At 37.5% G+C, this 17,273-nt stretch overlaps 5 protein-coding genes across 6 annotated transcripts; 2 read left to right on the forward strand and 3 right to left on the reverse strand.

The window, feature by feature from the left end:
• Window positions 1,002-2,919, reverse strand: LOC18771086. The gene is made up of 4 exons (XM_007204671.2): window positions 2,506-2,919; window positions 2,367-2,424; window positions 2,129-2,206; window positions 1,002-1,347 (listed from the first exon to the last, which is right to left on the reverse strand). Exons 1-4 carry the CDS (start codon window positions 2,818-2,820, stop codon window positions 1,154-1,156), a joined length of 645 nt encoding a protein of 214 aa, XP_007204733.1. The 5' UTR covers window positions 2,821-2,919; the 3' UTR covers window positions 1,002-1,153.
• LOC18771738 (methyltransferase-like protein 23) lies at window positions 3,005-5,031 on the forward strand. Of its 2 annotated transcripts, none has more exons than XM_020567615.1 (6): window positions 3,005-3,290; window positions 3,381-3,467; window positions 3,893-3,943; window positions 4,063-4,168; window positions 4,282-4,366; window positions 4,503-5,031. In XM_020567615.1, exons 1-6 carry the CDS (start codon window positions 3,069-3,071, stop codon window positions 4,672-4,674), a joined length of 723 nt encoding a protein of 240 aa, XP_020423204.1. In that variant the 5' UTR covers window positions 3,005-3,068; the 3' UTR covers window positions 4,675-5,031. The 2 variants fall into 2 exon arrangements, with proteins under 2 accessions (XP_020423204.1, XP_020423205.1); XM_020567616.1 differs by having other exon boundaries at window positions 3,015-3,290; window positions 4,075-4,168.
• On the reverse strand, window positions 4,871-6,366 carry LOC18771476 (peroxidase 64). Its single transcript, XM_007202188.2, has 4 exons — window positions 6,108-6,366; window positions 5,830-6,018; window positions 5,576-5,738; window positions 4,871-5,473 (listed from the first exon to the last, which is right to left on the reverse strand). Exons 1-4 carry the CDS (start codon window positions 6,315-6,317, stop codon window positions 5,079-5,081), a joined length of 957 nt encoding a protein of 318 aa, XP_007202250.1. The 5' UTR covers window positions 6,318-6,366; the 3' UTR covers window positions 4,871-5,078.
• Window positions 8,199-11,950, forward strand: LOC18769329 (pre-rRNA-processing protein esf1). The gene is made up of 7 exons (XM_007204182.2): window positions 8,199-8,836; window positions 8,945-9,019; window positions 9,331-9,560; window positions 9,648-9,810; window positions 10,029-10,154; window positions 10,435-11,156; window positions 11,353-11,950. The coding sequence occupies exons 1-7, from the start codon at window positions 8,342-8,344 to the stop codon at window positions 11,624-11,626; spliced, it is 2,085 nt and encodes a 694-aa protein (XP_007204244.1). The 5' UTR covers window positions 8,199-8,341; the 3' UTR covers window positions 11,627-11,950.
• On the reverse strand, window positions 12,021-15,451 carry LOC18771264 (aspartyl protease family protein 1). Its single transcript, XM_007203583.2, has 10 exons — window positions 14,934-15,451; window positions 14,676-14,811; window positions 13,959-14,194; window positions 13,587-13,817; window positions 13,330-13,465; window positions 13,168-13,241; window positions 13,002-13,083; window positions 12,859-12,922; window positions 12,546-12,617; window positions 12,021-12,450 (listed from the first exon to the last, which is right to left on the reverse strand). The coding sequence occupies exons 1-10, from the start codon at window positions 15,257-15,259 to the stop codon at window positions 12,248-12,250; spliced, it is 1,560 nt and encodes a 519-aa protein (XP_007203645.1). The 5' UTR covers window positions 15,260-15,451; the 3' UTR covers window positions 12,021-12,247.

Raw genomic sequence — 17,273 nt, forward strand, 5'->3', positions numbered from 1 at the left:
ATTTTGTATACGTGTTATAAATTATAAAATAAGTGGATCTTTATTCATACTATTCCCTAAAAGGGAGAAAAATAAATCATGTCGTCCACATATATTATAACACGTGTACAAGATATACTATGTGACAATACTGCCATAATATTCTATAATTTCTCTTATCCATCAAAATTGGTAACATATCCTACTTCAATGTCTTCCCAAATTTTTAGTTCATTGAAAAAATATTTTTCCATATTTTTAAATTGACATACATCACTTACCTTCTTTGGATTTATAAAAATGAAGAAATCTAAAAACTTCAGGTGGAAAAAGAAAAAAAAACCCTTGGAATTTAGAAATAAAAAATTATGACTTTAAATTTTATCTAAATAGAAATCTAAAGAGTAAACAAAAAAAGAAAAAACAGTGCCATCACGACTATTAACTACTATCATTCATTTATAAATTAATTCCTCAAAAAAAAAACCTAAACATGAAATTCCGTGTTTAAATCTCGTTATTCTTTATAAGTCGGTCAAACAAACTAAACTTCCACTAATTTTACATCAAAGTCCCATCATTTTGTCTGACCAACAAACAAAAAAAAGGTCCCATCATGTTGAAATTCCCTAACACCAGCGTAGGTAGGAATAGGTTCTCGATCAAGAGCTGAACTAAATTGTGGTAAATTTGGACCAAAATAAAAACCTTAGTAAAAAAAAAAAAAAAAAAAAAAAAAGAAGGTTTCGATGAGTCTGTAAATCTGTCTGGTTTTAAGTATATTGATTTGGTAAATGGTTCTACTTCTCAAGAGCAAAAACCTGAGCAACCGATGACAGAGCCTGTAATTCCAAGTGAATAAACCTGTTCCTCCCATGACTCAAGCTCTAAAATTCAATTCAAACAATGTTAACTCAAGACCATTTGAAAAATATCAACCTCAGCTGCTGTCTTCTATCTTTGTATGATAAGGTGCCTACAAAATAAGCATTCCCAATGAATGCGAATGGTCCCCAACACCCTTCAGCGAATAAATTCAATTCTATATTGATTTTTTTTCTTCTCAACACAAGAATAAAAGGTCAAAGAAAGAACCAACACGCAAGAAACTGGCATTTGTAAATGGGAGGGAGTTTGAGTTTGAAGTGATTACTTTACAAGTTATAATGGAAAGTTACAATGGCAAAAGGATGACCGGGCAAGGAATGAACTCTGCAAGCAGGTTTGCATCAACATGCTTGGAATGAATAGCTTCCATGCTTATAACAACTAAATCCAAATTCAGGTCATCAGCAACCTCGCCGATGATGGCTGTCGGCTTGTTCCCTTCCCCAAGTCGCTCTAGCAGCTTGTATTCTTTGAACCCACCTATCAGTAATTTTTTGAAGGGGTTACAAGTAATGTTAGTGTTAAAGATGCTGCTCTAAACATATACAAATCATAAGTAGATCAACAATCAATTCTTTTACAAGCATACTTAAAAATGTTCACAAACCCTATTCTTTGAAGTAGTAAATTTTGTCAACAATTGCATACGATATTCTTACAACACAATAATAAAAACATGATGCCTAGATCCTCTTCTACATTCAAGAGTTTTTGACAAATTAGCATAGCCCCCAATAATACAGTATTATAGTCACTTCTTTCTAAGAAAAAATGCAACTTGAATCAAGATTTGATGCTTCAACCCTTTTCTAGTATTTGAACTCCCTTCAAGCATCAAACTTTCACCTAAGGTTGTACCTTTACTATAAATTGAATATATTAGGGGGCTAAACTTTGGCCATTTTTGCCAAAAACTTCCCATTCAATATCAGAGTTATCAACTAGCAAATCACCCTTTCGGTTTTCTAATGAAATATGACAATGTGGCTCCTTTTCCATTGCCATTCTTCTCTATGCATGTTTTGATTCAGTCAGTAGAATTAAAACATTTAACTTATTGTGAAAAACTGCATACAATCAAAATAACACCCCCGGAAAACCCAATCGGCACATTTGTACATGCAAACATAGTGTGTACGCTTTCATTCCTTTGTTAATTCACATCCCCAATCAGTCCTCACATTTCAAAACATATCGATTGAAAGTTGAAACCTTCCCTATTGCACATAAAATTGTAAGAGCATATATACAGCACACAAACCTTCAGAGAGATGCCAGCGGATAGTAGAAAGTTGGGTTTCATGTTGCGGCAGAGACTCCTTCTCCTTCTCATCGATAACTGCAAACAACACAAAATCCTATATTTCTAGACTAGGCATATCGTATCAAAATGCAAAAAGGGTCTGTACAGTGAAAAAGGCTATATCTTGTGCTTGATTTCCACACCATATATAAACAACGTAAAAGCAGAGAGGTCAGTGGTGGATCAGTACACATACCCACAACCGTAATGTCAGCTCCATACTTGTTTGCCAAAGCAGCAGCAGTAGCTATAGCCTGTAGAAAAATAAAAATTCAAACTTTTTTGCATGCATCACACACAGAAGCAGCCATGTAAATTATGTGGGTCAAAATTACCTGTCTTGTTCCCTCGGAGAGATATGGGTTCCCATCGACGATGGGCAGAAGCAGATGCTTGAAATGGGTAATGGCATCTGCAGCTGTACTGACTTGAGGCTCTTGCGGCTCAGCCTGTGCTGATGGAGAGTGAAAGTATTTACCATTATGCCCCAGCCGTCTGAATCCGGAAAATATGGAGAGATTGCGAGGTTTGAGAGGAGGAGGAAGAGAAAGAGAGAGAGACTCAGAAGAAGAAGGTGGTTTCAGAATCGAAGTCTTTGCGTGCTTTGTGGTTTCGACAGGAATGGTTACTGGGTAGTGAGCAAAAGCCATTGGAGAACTAGGCGAGCTCCGAGTTGACGAGTTCACTCAGTGAAGCAGAGGAAGAAGATGTTGAAGATTAGGGGTGCTTCCAGAAAGCGCTATCAAAGATCGACTTCAAAATTGATGTTGGTTTTGGATAATCTTAATTGGGCCTTGTTGGATTCGGCCCATTGGGCCTTAGTGGACCCATAACTTGCCTTCACAGCTCACTTCGTCCCTCTGTTACGAACTTACGACTTTTCGCAGGTAGCGAATCTATGGAACCCATTGACTCGGCCGAAACCGAAACGGCCGATACTCTTATGACGACGGTGTCTCGTCATCATTTCGGGGATGAAATGGACGAACCGGCCTTCTCCATCTCTATCATCGAGAACATGAAGGAAGACTATGGTCTGTTCGTGTGGCCCTGTAGCGTGGTCCTAGCGGAGTATGTTTGGCAACAGAGATTGCGCTTTTCCGGAGCCGGTGTGTTAGAGGTGGTAAAATGTACATGTTATCCTTATCCGGGTTTAATCTTATTCTTTACTTGTTAATTAATTATTAATAATTACTGGGTTAGTTTGCAGCTTGGTGCTGGAACTTCCTTGCCAGGTTTAGTTGCAGCCAAAGTTGGTGCCGACGTCACTCTCACTGATGACTCGAGTAGATTAGAGGTATTGAATTTCAATTAAATTTGTTTTTTAGTTTCTGTTCAGATCTTAAATCAGTTTCTTCTTTCTTATTTGCTTGAAAGCTCAATTATCTTTATGATGGTCATTGGTTAGAATATATGTTGGGAAATGTTATGTTTTATGTTACTTTTTGCTTAAAAATCCCACTGGAAAAATTTTCATTTTAATCAAGGAATGTATTTGAGTTTTGGTCCGTTGCCGAATTTCGATTTTTTTGATTCAGAAGTATAATTTTGCTATGAACTGCCTGCTTTGGTCCCAATTGACCCTTAAAGTTGATAAAGAATCTTCATTTTCTTTGCTACTTCAGTTACTTAGTTCAGACTTGTTATTTCTTCTCCAAGCAACGTCTCTGTTTTAAATGGCTATAATTAGCGATTTATGGCATTGTTGTTTTGCATCTGCAGGTGCTGGACAACATGAAACGAGTGCTTGACCTTAATAAACTTGAGTGCAATGTAATTTCCATCAACAGACCAAACTCCGTTTCTTATTTGCGTATCGCCTAATAAGATGATGTTAATTGTATCTTCCTTTTGTGTCACCATGACCTTGTTTATCTTGTTAGGAGATCTAGTTCTGTTTTCAGGTAATGGGATTGACATGGGGAGTTTGGGATGCATCTACATTCAGTTTACATCCAAAATTTGTTCTTGGGGCTGATGTGTTATATGATGCTAGTGGTAGGGTTATTATTATCTACTAGTTTTTTGTTTTTGTTTTTTCTCGTTTTTCCCTCTTACCATCTCGATCACTTAACTTGAGCTGAAATGTGGATTTTGTTTGTGTTGTTAAGCCTTTGATGACCTCTTTGCCACTGTTACATTCCTGCTCCAAAGTTCTCCGGGGTCAGTGTTCATAACAACTTACCATAATCGGAGGTATTTTCACCTGCTTTGGTTTCTAATGTTATTTCAACTCTAGAACATGTGCACATGTAGTATGCGCATAGCGCTGGAAACGAACTCTCTCTTACTTTGTTACTCTCTGAAAACACTTCGTGTGTATAATGTGCAGTGGACATCATCTGATTGAGTTTTTGATGGTCAAATGGGGGTTGAAGTGTGTGAAGCTTCTTGATGCCTTTTCATTTATGCCATCCCACAAGGCATCCGGGCTAAGCGGCAACCTTCAGTTGGCAGAGATTGTTCTGGATAGTCAACGGGCTGAGATACCGGTTTTGCATTAGCAGTGTGGGAATGCAGTAATGCAGCCGCTCGGACTTGCATTAAGACTGCTTGTTACTGTTGGAACTCTGCTGCAGCAAGTTCAGTAGTCCAGTTGATTGAGCGCACTGTAATGGAGGACATCATTTGTTCATCTTTATTAAGAGTTAGGTCAACATAGACAGATTTCAAGTTTCACAAAAGAAAGTATTGTTTCCGTTCAAACCAATATTTATAATAGCTTTGTATTTATAACAGCTTTTGTTGTAACAAGATCCTTACAAACATTATGAATTACAGCAGACAAACAATTTCTCTCTGAAATCTCTCAAACAAAGAAAGATAATAACAGAGAACCATCTTATTTGATGGATTTTTCAGCTCCCTGGTTTTAAATTTGACTACAACTAAGATTGAAGGCCCTCAATTAATTTACTATCCTGCAGTCTTTCCTGACCTCTTGTCCACCTGTAATGCTACTCATCTTAATCATAGAATTCACAAAAGCATCTAAGAAAGCTTCCTTTGAAGTAGCAAACTTAGTAACCAAATTTTTGGTCTTTGGAAAACTAAGCAGAGCTTGGTCTGAAGAAAACAAGCTCTTCCCCTGGAGGATCAACTTGTAGTATGCGTTATCAAAAGTTGTTGAAGAAGGATCCATGGTGGCGCCAGCGTTTTTTGGCCTGTTATTGATGGGACATGTATTCTTTAAGCTTGCTGCAAAGGATGGTCGCAGTGAAGGATCGACGTCGTGTGTGGCATTGAAGTTGTGGATTCTGTTTTGGAAAGATGAGCAGTGAGAGAACCCTAGAGTGTGACCTCCTGCAGATGTTTCAATAGTTAAGCTCTCCATTTCTTCTTGAGATAAATGAAAAATATGAAATAGCAATTGCAATTGCAATTGGGATATTGAAGTTAGTTTACCTGAAAGAGCCACCAGGTCATTCAAGGACAGACCTCTCTGAGAGAAGCTCTGCTGCAGTTGAGATATGTTGAAGGTTGGAGCTGGCAATTGTCTGGTTTCAGTAGCCTTTGATGTTCTTCCATCTTTTCTTCCTTTTGGCACATCCCAGTTTGGACCTCCAGACTGCAAAGATTAATAGTACAATCAGAAACAGCAAGAACTTTTTCTTGTCATTTTTGTTTAAAACCAGTTGTGAGGACTTTTTCTTGCTTACTTGCACAACAGCATCCCTTGCAGCTAGAGCCAAGATATCAGCACATGAGACCACACCAGGGCAGGAAGCCTCCACTTGTTTCTTTGCATTGTCAATGACATAAAATGCATGCAAAGAAATATTTGGTGGCCCATCTTTCTCTGCTTGGTTGCTCCCTTTGGAATTTAACAACACAGAGGCATCACAACCCTGCAAAAACAAGGGAAAAAGTTTCGGCTAACTCAACCAGTGCATTTAAACTGTCAGACAACTTGTACAGAAAAAATATACATATGTACCCTTATGAAACAGTCATGGAAATGCATCCTGAGCAGAGCAGCCGGGACAGTTCTGTCATTAGCTGCCGCTTTCTTGACAGCATTTGAAACTATTTGGTCAACGTTAGGACAGCTCTTATCGTAATAATTCGAGCTCAGTGCGGTAATCACCGGGGAAAAGGCTGAAAGGATGATGAGGACTGAGCTCAAGAATGCAAGATTAAAGGCCATCCTTACAACTCTCTTTCTTAACTCTTTGTAACTTTGTTTAAGTGTGGGAACTAACAATGGATTAGAGTGGTATTTATAGATGGAGAGGGAGAGAGATTGTTTACTGATACAATGTTGGCCCCATGTAATGAATTAGTTAAGAAAGTATGCTTAGAAGTAATAATGAAGGCAATGCATATGCACCTTTACTACAAGACAATCACCATCCCATCTGTCCTTGCACCTTGAAATCTCTCTTTATTTATTTTAATTATTTTTTTACTAAGAAAGTTACCATCAGACAGCAAAAGTGATCTCAATAATTTCTTGATATTAATTTCAAGGTGTTCATCATCAAGCATGGCTCATGTCTCTCTATAATTACCTCTTGCTAGCTAGGCTATATTATTGAAATTCCGTTTCAATGAATCAATCATTTAAAAGGATGAAGTTAAAAGTTTCCTCTCTGAACATTATGATTTTAATACTTGAAAACAGAGAGGATTCTCAAAACCAAAAAGAAGCAGAAGATTCTGCATTGGGAGCATTGTTCCATTCCAACAATTACAACAAATATTCTCAAATTAAAAACTCAAATATAAAACCCTTCTGCATGGTATGGTAGGTGCTCCTAATTCAGTATCTTCCCTTTTTTAAAGGCTATGCATGCATCAGCAAGTTATAGCAAACAGTTCTCTCTTTCATATATATATATATATATATATATATATATATAAATATATAACATCCGGACGTCCACATAGCAGAATTTTTGTATTATTAAAACCTGTTTTTCAACTCTTGATGTGAAACAAAGAGAACCAATAATTCTGCTGCTTTAGCAGAAAAAGGAACGTCTCTGATCTGAAGTGGGTAGGGTTGAGCAATCAAAAGTTGTTATTTTTATGGTCAAGTTTGCTCTCAAAGTCTCATGCTTTATTAGTTATAGTGGGTGCTGGCTTATCTAATTCATTCATGCTTGCTAATTTGTACGTGAGCCTCAGATCGTCATGTTCCAGACATAATTAACTAACTTCAGTTGCCCCCAACAACCATGCCCCCAAAATCTTTTCATTTTCTCATAATACAATTAAGGGTACTTTAGGTGAATGCTGGATTACTTAGCCAACCTAATTTCCAGAAATCCTTTAAGGCTGGCATGATTGGTTGCAGCATTTTGGTCAACGGAGATTTGACTATATTTTATAATTTTGAGGCTTGACTTACAGCAGGCTATAAAACTAGGGCCTAGAGGTTAGTATAAATCCTAACAACTTGTGCCAAACTTAATCCAATTATTATATACCATCAAAATTAGTTGGGGTTTATCTGGTTTGGTGGGTTGAGTTTAGTCACACGCTTCTATGAATATATATTTAATAGTAGTAAACCGGCAGACACTGTTTTTTTATGTAGCAGTCTTGCTGGCTTATCTTAAATGGCAAACATAATCAACCATTGACCAAATGAACTTGAATAAATAAAAACATACCTCCTGGCCTCTCTTGGGTCAAGTTAGAGATTGAATTGTGTTCTCATAGAAAAATACTTGGAAACCTTAAACAAAACTTGTGCCAAATTGTCAAATGATTAGCTTCAAACTTCTGATGTTGTGTCCATGAGTGAAATTGTTAAGTCGGTAATTGGTCGAGCGGTTTTATCATTATGTCTAGATTCACAGTTTAGTAGTGCAAACATTTTATGTTGCCAGATTATGAATGTGAACCATTCATCTTAACACAATCAACTAATGAATTTTAATATTGTATATAATGCATCAACAACGGACAACTGGAGAAAGAAAAAGGAAAAATTAGAATTTGGAGTTGGAGTTGGGCTTCAACTATAAAGAGAATTTAGAGTTGGGCTTATATGACATTGGGCTCAGCAGGTATCCAAGGTCCACCTCAGAACTGTTTCTAATTTTTGTTGGAAAAAACAACCCGCGATGTTAAACCCTAAGGAAGAAGAAGAACGTTAAGCCCCTGCAACGCCACCACACCACTGAACTGAAACCGAGCAACGGCGAAAGCTTAGCCTAGACCATGGGATCCAATAAGAAGAACAAGAAGAGCAAGAACAAGAATGAAAAATCCAAAGGCAGCGATGAGAACCTCATCACTGACTCTCGGTTTTCGTCCGTACACTGGGACCCTAGGTTCCAGAACGTCCCGAAGCACAAGGCGAAGGTGGAGATCGACTCGCGATTCGATCGCATGTTCTCGGACAAGCGATTCGGCTCGTCCTCGGTCCCGCTAGACAAGCGAGGCAAGCCGAAGAAGCTCGACCAAGGGAATTCGCTGCGCCATTACTATAAAATCGAAGAGGACGAGGATAAGGTCAATTCCGAAGTGAAAAAGAAAGAGAAAAAGATTGAGGAAGAGGTAGAAGAAGAGAGTGAGGAGTTGGAGGAACTCGGTGGAGAGGAATCGGAGGATGACGTGGCGAGTGGTGACTCGGATACGACGACGGACACAAACACGGATGATGAATATGAAGAAGAAGAAGTGGTTTTCGAGGACGGTGAGCCTGGAATGGAGGTATTTATTATTATTAAGATTTAATTAGTTTAAATTTGGAAGAAAAGAGATCATTGAGTAGAAAATGTTGGTTAATTTTGGTTACTTGATTCTTCTTTGTGCGGGCAGGCGGAAGATGTACCAGAAATTGATAAGGAAACTCACAGGCTTGCTATTGTTAACCTGGATTGGAGGCATGTTAAGGTATGCATTTTTTAAACTTGGCATCGAATTCATTTTCATTATGTATGTATTCAAGTGGCACATAGTAAAAGCATCAAAATTTGAATTTGTTAGTTTTCTGTAATTCGGTCTGGAGATGGAGATTGTGTTGTCAGTACTGAGCACTTTTATTATTCGAAGAAATATGAGTACCAAATGAATTGTCATATAATATACTTTGTGTTAAGTTGTTTGAGTAAGAGTCTTTTGAGTTGAAGACTGTTAATTTTTGTGTAAGCTTCCTCTTTGTGGACATTTGCTGGTAACTGAGTGTTTTGTTGCGTTTCGTGTAGGCTGTTGACCTGTATGCGGTGTTGAGGTCTTTTCTCCCAAAAGATGGAGAAATGAAGTCTGTGGCTGTCTATCCATCTGAGTTTGGACTCCAGCGTATGAAAGAGGAAGAACTTCATGGTCCTGTTGGCCTATTTGATGATGAAAATGAGAAAAGTGATGAAGATGAGGACGACGATGATGATGAGTTTGATGCTCAGAAATTGCGTGCTTATGAGATAAGCAAGCTAAGGTGGTTAATTGTGCTTATTTCATAGTTATTGTTTGTTGTATGTTTTTAAATTATATGTTTACTTATATATAACTTATTTTTTCTTAGGTACTATTATGCTGTAGTGGAATGTGACTCAAGTGCCACAGCAGATTACCTTTACAAAAATTGTGATGGAGTTGAGTTTGAACGGTCATCAAATAAACTTGATTTAAGGTTTATCCCTGATTCAATGGAATTTCAACACCCACCCCGTGACATTGCAACAGAGGTATATGTTCCAACCATTTACTTATAAGTTTATATAGAGTTTGAGCAATAGATTTTTATATGCTAATCTGTCTGTAGTGAGCGAAGTAGGGATTATGTGCAAATGATGGCTCTTCATGCTTCTTTATGGAGTCTGAAACTTTTTTTTAACAAAAGGAAATGAATTGAATTTTTTCTGTAAAATGTAGCAGTGATTGTGAAGTCTTTGGCTTTTGTTAGGTACCTGCAAACTATGTGGGTTTGGATTTCCAGACTCAAGCTCTGCAACAGAGTAAAATTGATATTTCTTGGGATGAGGATGACCCAGGACGTAAGACCCTGAAACGGAAATTCACTGACGATCAGGTCAGTAGATTTTATCTGAGTGATATAAATGCTTGCATTTTATGTAATTTGTTAGTAGGGTTCATATCTTGCTCCATGCTTGAGGACCTGAATAAACATTTGCTACACTTATCTGAATGGGCATTATGTTACACTGATCTGAATGAACAATAGGAATTGCAAAGATGATGGGAAGAGCAACTGAAGAACTATCAACTCCAAATTTGTATAAAAATAATATAAAGTAACTACTTCGTGTACTTTTTGCTTCTAGCTGATATGATCTTTGGTTTGTTTCTAGCTTTCTGAATTGGAGCTGAAGGAGTTTTTGGCATCTGATGAGAGTGAAAGTGATGAGGATGAGAATGATGATGCTACAGAGGACAAGTCCGATAAAAAGAGTAAAAAACGAGATTTGTACCGCACTTTAATCCTGTCTGGAAATGGAAAGGGAGATGCTTCAGATGGAGATGGTGAAGGTGAAGACGATGACAAGGACATGGAGATCACATTTAATACTGGCTTAGAGGATATAAGCAAGCGCATTCAAGAAAAGAGAGATAAGGAATCAGAAACAGTTTGGGAGGCCTATCTCAGAAAAAGACGTGAGAAAAAGAAGGCTAGTAAAAACAGATCTAAGGATTCATCAGAGGATGAGGGTAGCGACACTGATCGAGAGGCAACAGAAGATGCAGATGATTTCTTTATTGAAGAGCCTTCAGTCAAAAAAAGTAAAAAGGGTTCTCAAGGTAAAGGTAAAAAAGGAGATAAAGGAAACCAAGATATGGATAGGGAAGCAGAAGCAAGCAGAAACGAGCTTGAGTTATTGCTTGCTGATGACAAGGGAGCAGATACAGGTCTTAAGGGCTACAATTTGAAACGTAAAAAGACTAAGGGAAAGAAGGGTAAAGAAGTTCAAGAAGAGGACAATATACCAGCTGTTGATTACGAAGATCCACGGTTTTCAGCCCTCTTCACATCTCCCCGTTTTGCTCTGGATCCAACAGATCCACAGTTCAAAAGGTATCTACCTCTTGTTTTACTTATTATTTGACAAAACATTTGTTTCTATCATATATGTTGATATTTTAACAAAATACAAATTATTGCTCTCCTTTGTTTTCCATACTTCCAAAAGATGGCTCCAATAGTTGCCCTAATATGTGCCACTTCACTTATTGACTGTCATGTCATATACATTTGTGGTTCGTTGTTGCAGGAGTGCAGCTTATGCTCGGCAGTTGGCATTGAGACAGCAGAAGGGTGACCAAGAAGAAGTGGTAGAAAGGGAAGTAAAATCTGATGTCTTGCGGTCAAAGATAGAGAAATCGTCATTAATCAGATCAATAAAGATGAAAGCCAACCCCTTTGATGGTAAGATGTCAAAGAAACAAGAAAATTTGCCATCCAAAGGGAGAAAGGAAAAGAAAGATAAGCAGGAGGCCCCAAGCTTGGTTGAACCAGTTAAGAAAAAGAAAAAGACCAAAGCTTAACGAAAATGAAAGCATTGTTAAAATTGAAAGGAGTCTTATTGCTGCCTGAAACATCATCCAAATGAATGGATCTTTGAAGGGGTGGAGGCCATAACGAACCATGCCTGCTCGGTCCGACTCCTGAGACAGTTGAGTTGTTGTTCTAATTATTGTCATATTCTTTTTCTTCAAATAGAAGATTATTGTCAACTGTGAAGGTTTTTATTTAAAAAAATCTAGGCGTTGGCTTTAGGAACTAAATTTATTCTCTGTAGAAGACAGTTTTGTTTGTTTTTTGTTATGTTTGTTTTTGGTGAAGGTAAATGTGAGTTTTGGTTCAATTTCCATTGTTATACATATAAGACCGCCTGAAAAATTTTGTTTTTCTTATTGAAAATGATTAGCACGTTAAATAAGAGACCGAAAACGATATTTATTTATTTCTGTAGGAAAAAAAATTTCTTTGTTCCCTATAGTCATAACTAAAATCATATGTACAACCCCATGTTTCTATCAGTATAAATTGTGTACCAAAAATAGGAAGTCGACGTCTTCCAATTTTCTCTATAGTCTACCTCAAACAAATGCCTATGGATACATATGATACGGGGCTGAGAAAATCTCAGCACCAAGAAAGAATGATCAAACTATGGCAAAACATGCAAAAAGAACCATGGTGAGCGCACACGCAAAGGAGTTCAACTTGGGTGAATGATTTGATGGTGGTATATGAGAAGTGTTGGTACTCCCTGCTGTGGCTTCCGGATTGATGGTAGAGCTAGGGGATGCGGCCGGAGATTTGGATTTAGTGACAGGAAGAGTGACGGTGTCCTCAACATTATAACCTGAAAAGAAAAAAAGGATCTTACTGTCACTGCAAAAGATCATGAAGAAAATTTGTTTGCCAAATTTCATTCAAAATGGTAGAATTAGGACTCACAATTGGACTCCTTCCAACCCAATACCATCCTCTCACGGTCAAAAATTACACGATAGCCCGTCATGAAGTTTTCTGCACGAAAAAATCCACATTGTGAGCAAAAGTTAATTCAAACATGAACTAATATATTTGAATGACAGTGATCGTTAAAATATCTCTTTAAGGGTGTTGGATTTCTTCAAGCAGTATCTTAATCAGGGTTTGACAATTCTCAGAATCGCATACTATCGTACCATTTGGAATACAGAAAAGAAAAAAACAACCTTAACTTGAAAGATAATCAAAAGTTATTTAGAAAGAGATGGATGCTTACGTCCAATGATATTTACATCTCCACTTTTGACGATGCCCAGACAATAAAGCATTGGTGTTCCATCCTGGGGATCAGAAAAGGAAAGTTTAGCATGACATGCTGCAGGACCAGGAAAAATAGACATGCTAAAAGTAGAAACTTACTTCATTAGCAAAAACCACAAGCGGATCAAGCAGAGGATATTGCTTTCCACCTTTCAGCGTCAAGTTCACTGTTTGATTTGGACTGCACATAAGCTTAAGTCAGTGCCTGTGGGTTCGGAAAAGAGAGAATTGAAACAAAGTTTTTATCGTTTGATAGAAATATAACCTTATATCATAACAGTATTCAAAAGGGATGCTAGAATCCTTCGAACGCTGCTTGTTTTTTAGAGCGCTGTTGAACTGGAAAATGAGAAACAATTACAAGGACTGATATAGTAAATCAGAAAATCGAGAAAACATTATGAAACAATGAACTGAAACTACTTACATTCTCAGTAATCTGTGTGTAAGCTGGATCATTTAGGTATGTAAATGAGGTACCAGAGTCAAAAATAGCATAGAATTCAAGATCGGTAACACTTTCTCCAATAGCTAATTGAGTAATGGTAATGTTGTAAGTTGGACTGTGACAAGTTCGAGAGGGGAAGATTAGTACAACTTGCATGATATTCAAAGCCAAAGCAGTTTACTTGTGAAACTAGTAAACTTGTCATCAACATATGGATATTTAAAGGGGCCACTTACTATGCACGCCCATTTTTAAGATTGAATGGCGTTTCTGCTTGGTCTAAGCTTCCATTATCACCAAAGCTAATTCTCCCAGATCCATCAAGTCCGAAACACATGGAAAAAGAATTTGAAGCAAGCCCCTGGCTCGCTAAAATGCTAGGAATGGATACGTCATCCATACCAAGCCCTAATAGACCGTTGGGAGCTGCACCATCCAAAAATATTCCAGTCTGCTCCTTACCACAACTGCAATAGAGTAGCACCTCAACATCAAAAGTGTCCTATACAAGTTAAAATTGGCATATCTAGGAATAATATAAACATCATACTCTCTAATGCAGATTTCAAATATCCTTTTAATGGCAGAGCAATGAAAAAATTACCCACCCAAAACCAATCTGTGCATTAACATCTTTTTGTTTCGCATCGTCAGTGGTTAGGTGCAAAACATCCTCTACCAGGACCCCCGTAGATGAGGTGTCATTCGACAGATACTCAATCTTGTAATGACAATCACTAGCTGCTGAAGCGCAGTGTTGTGGTTGTTCACAATATGTGCTGTTGCAAGAAACCTTTTTGCTTGTTGACGACGTATTAGGGCTGTAGATTTCAAATTTTTTTACCTGGTTGATAAAAAGGATACAAAAAGGTAATTGTCAATGAAATGAACCACCAGAGCATGTTTCATAGAACCAAAGGCACTAACAATGTTTACCTGTCTGGTAGAAAGTTTTGGATACTGCAAGAAGCAGCTTAATAGTTTTTTACGGTATAAGAAAACAATGTTATCTTGTTGCACATTTTGAAGTTTTTTACATTTGCATTCCTTCTTGATCAAGAAATTCTCACCCTAAAGATGAGGACTCGAACTTATTTATTGCAGTTCAAATTTCACAACAACAAAAAAATGACACATTTAATCTTTTTAAGTCATCCTTCCTCCTAGCCCTTACATTAAAAAAACCAACATAACACTAAAGTCCATTTGAAGTAATTACAAGTCAAAAGACTTCAAGTAACCAAATTTTCAAGAGAAAAGGTAGCAATTTCCCAAGCTGTATAAGATTCAAGGAAAAAAAAAACTGAGGAATTCAGCTCACTTACAACTCCATTTGAGAACTTTAAGCCACGCACGCAACTGCTACAATCACATGGCAACCAGAGCAAATCACTGCCCGTGTCTAAGGCCACAAGGTATGATGTGCTTGGTGTCCCCACAGAAACATTCGCATAATGCAAACTGAAATTCAACAACAACAACAACAACAACAAAATAAAAATTATACGCTGGAAAAAGTGAGGACCACATGACCCAAAACAACAAAAATATGAGAACTTTAAAAAATAGAAAAAAGCCCATACTGTCCAAAAGCACCAATCTGATAAGTTTCGTTGCCATAAACGAAAGTAAGCGGCGTCGTTTCGTCGGCGGTGGAGAGATGACGCCCTCGAATCAAGCGATCTCTGTGCGCCATAGCAGCATAGTATTCGGCACTCCCCTTCTCCGGCAGCTCATCGGAACCCAGAATTGCCTTGACGGGATCCGAGAATCGGTGGTGGATATCGAACCCGTATGACCCGAACCCGGAACAGGTCCGAGAAGCCCAACCCAATATGAAAACAGACACTAAAAGACGCGTGGCAGTGAAAGAAGAAGAAGAAGAAGCTCTGATGCAAGTAAAGGCCATGGCTTTATTGATTCAGAGTGAGAGGCAGAGCTTTTCGATAATTGGGTTTTGGAGGGCATGAGTTAGAAACAGTGAAATGCGAGCAAATGGGTTTATATGGTGGTTGAGGTTTTGGGGCGGCAACGCGTTCTCATGCCCAAGTCGTCATTGTTGAAAGAGAGAGGGAGAGATGGCAAGCTCGGAGAGGTGTTTGGTTGTTTAAGTTTGGTCAGTGTTAGACGAAATCGCGGGTAAGTGGGTCCCATTTTTCCCGTATTCTCAGCTTGGGATGATTTTTGAAAGTTGGGAATTGCTTTAACCGTCCATTTCTTTTCTCCTAATTGTGGATCATGATCCAAGGTAAATCTTGGATTATAATTTATATTCTAATAAAAAAAACATCCTGTCTACCTAATACGCGTGGTTCAACCAATAAATGCATATAAGCGAGGTTTATAAAACTTATTGATAGGATTCCGAACTTCTGTATTTAGTATCTGTGCATTTATATACGTTTAAAATAATATTAATCATTAAATTAATTTAATAAACTTTAACAAGTCTACATCATCATAATTGTATTAAACCATTTACATCTTATTATATTTATCCAATAACTCTGAAGAAAAAAAAAAAAAAAAGGTATCTCATAGAAAGAAAAAAAAAACATCTACCCCAACTCAACCTCCTACCCCACTGCCATCTATGGCAGCTGCCCCTCACTCTCTTTTACTCACACACCTTTTTTTTTTCTTTTTTTTTTTTTAACTAGGTTCTATAGTTGGCAGACACATATAAGATTTTCATATGCAGTATTTGTGGCCAATTGGTTTTCAGTTATGAATTTGCATATTTAATTGCAGTGCTCTGTTAAAAAGATCCATATTTCATAAAACCTCTTCCTAGGCCTTGTTGAAAGTCAGTAATCCCAAATCGAGGGAGGGAGAGAGTGAGAGGGAGATAGAGAAAGAGCGAGAGAGGTAACCATGGCTGTCCTTTTGGGGTAGGGTGCTGCGGTACTTTTATTTTTTATTATTATTTATTTCAAAGTTATTGGATAGTATGATATGGTGCAAATGCTTGTTTTTGGTTTAATACAATTATGATGATGTGGACTTATTTAAATTTATTAGATTAATTTAATGGTTAATATTCTCTTAAATGAGTGTAAATGCATGAATATGGACTTACAAATACCGTAAAATGACGAAATAAATACATCAAGAAAATGTGATGAAGTATTTAAATATTCATCACCATGCCTTGTTAAGAACTTATAAGTTAACCCGTAAACGAATAACACGAAAATGCAGGGCCAGGGTCGGAGTTGCTAGACCATTCTCCCTTCTTCTTTCTTTTTGGTCTCTCTTTTGTGCAACCCCTTTTGGTTCTAGGGATTTTTCCCTAAAATCAACCCCTTCAGCTAATAAATCGGGTGACTCTCTCCCCCGTCATGTTGTGGAGAGATTTTCCTCCCCAATTTTATGATGGGTTTTGCTTCTCACCAATTTTGTATTGGGTTTTGTTTTATTTTCAGTCCTTTTGGACTGACTTTTAAAATCCTTTATGTTGAGGAGGTAGAGTTGCTAGATCTAGATGGATATTTCATACTAGGTGCTATGAGATCATGTAGGATGTTGGAGGTGTTATGACCTTCTTTGGCCAAGTGGATGTTGAGCGGTAAAGCCCTTTTCACTTTTGGTGCTTCCGGTTCCCTGTTTATGCATAATCAATGGTATTCTTGATCCTCTATCTGTCAACTATGAGTGAACTGGGCTTGAATTTGTAATAGTTATTATTCACTATCTTACTGAATTTATTTTTCCTAATTTATTGTATGCAAAAACCTCCATCTGAGGTGTATTCTTCTTGTACATATCTTATAATTACCCCTTTACTAATGAAATTCTACTTGCTCTCACCGAAAAAGAAAATGCAGGGACCAGTAAACAATAACATTGAAGTTAAAGGATGTGAAAGGAAAAGTGTGATTAATAAGAGTTGGAGGTAGTTGGGTAAAAACCAAAAAAACATT

The sequence above is a fragment of the Prunus persica genome, chromosome G7, assembly GCF_000346465.2.
Source record: "Prunus persica cultivar Lovell chromosome G7, Prunus_persica_NCBIv2, whole genome shotgun sequence".
NCBI lineage: Eukaryota > Viridiplantae > Streptophyta > Magnoliopsida > Rosales > Rosaceae > Prunus > Prunus persica.

Coding starts and splice junctions, on each gene's coding strand:
- LOC18771086 (XM_007204671.2), bottom strand. CDS start 2,820: ATGGCTTTTGCTCACTACCCAGTAACCATTCCTGTCGAAACCACAAAG. Junction 2,425..2,505: donor TCTCCGAGGGAACAAGACAG/GTAATTTTGACC, acceptor ATTTTTCTACAG/GCTATAGCTACTGCTGCTGC. Junction 1,348..2,128: donor CCGCTGGCATCTCTCTGAAG/GTTTGTGTGCTG, acceptor AATTACTGATAG/GTGGGTTCAAAGAATACAAG.
- LOC18771738 (XM_020567615.1), top strand. CDS start 3,069: ATGGAACCCATTGACTCGGCCGAAACCGAAACGGCCGATACTCTTATG. Junction 3,291..3,380: donor CCGGAGCCGGTGTGTTAGAG/GTGGTAAAATGT, acceptor GTTAGTTTGCAG/CTTGGTGCTGGAACTTCCTT. Junction 4,367..4,502: donor ACAACTTACCATAATCGGAG/GTATTTTCACCT, acceptor TATAATGTGCAG/TGGACATCATCTGATTGAGT.
- LOC18771476 (XM_007202188.2), bottom strand. CDS start 6,317: ATGGCCTTTAATCTTGCATTCTTGAGCTCAGTCCTCATCATCCTTTCA. Junction 6,019..6,107: donor TCCATGACTGTTTCATAAGG/GTACATATGTAT, acceptor TTGTTTTTGCAG/GGTTGTGATGCCTCTGTGTT. Junction 5,474..5,575: donor TGACCTGGTGGCTCTTTCAG/GTAAACTAACTT, acceptor AAACATCTGCAG/GAGGTCACACTCTAGGGTTC.
- LOC18769329 (XM_007204182.2), top strand. CDS start 8,342: ATGGGATCCAATAAGAAGAACAAGAAGAGCAAGAACAAGAATGAAAAA. Junction 9,561..9,647: donor TATGAGATAAGCAAGCTAAG/GTGGTTAATTGT, acceptor ATTTTTTCTTAG/GTACTATTATGCTGTAGTGG. Junction 10,155..10,434: donor GGAAATTCACTGACGATCAG/GTCAGTAGATTT, acceptor GTTTGTTTCTAG/CTTTCTGAATTGGAGCTGAA.
- LOC18771264 (XM_007203583.2), bottom strand. CDS start 15,259: ATGGCCTTTACTTGCATCAGAGCTTCTTCTTCTTCTTCTTTCACTGCC. Junction 12,923..13,001: donor TTGTGGTTTTTGCTAATGAA/GTAAGTTTCTAC, acceptor TCTGATCCCCAG/GATGGAACACCAATGCTTTA. Junction 12,451..12,545: donor GGGTTGGAAGGAGTCCAATT/GTGAGTCCTAAT, acceptor TTTTCTTTTCAG/GTTATAATGTTGAGGACACC.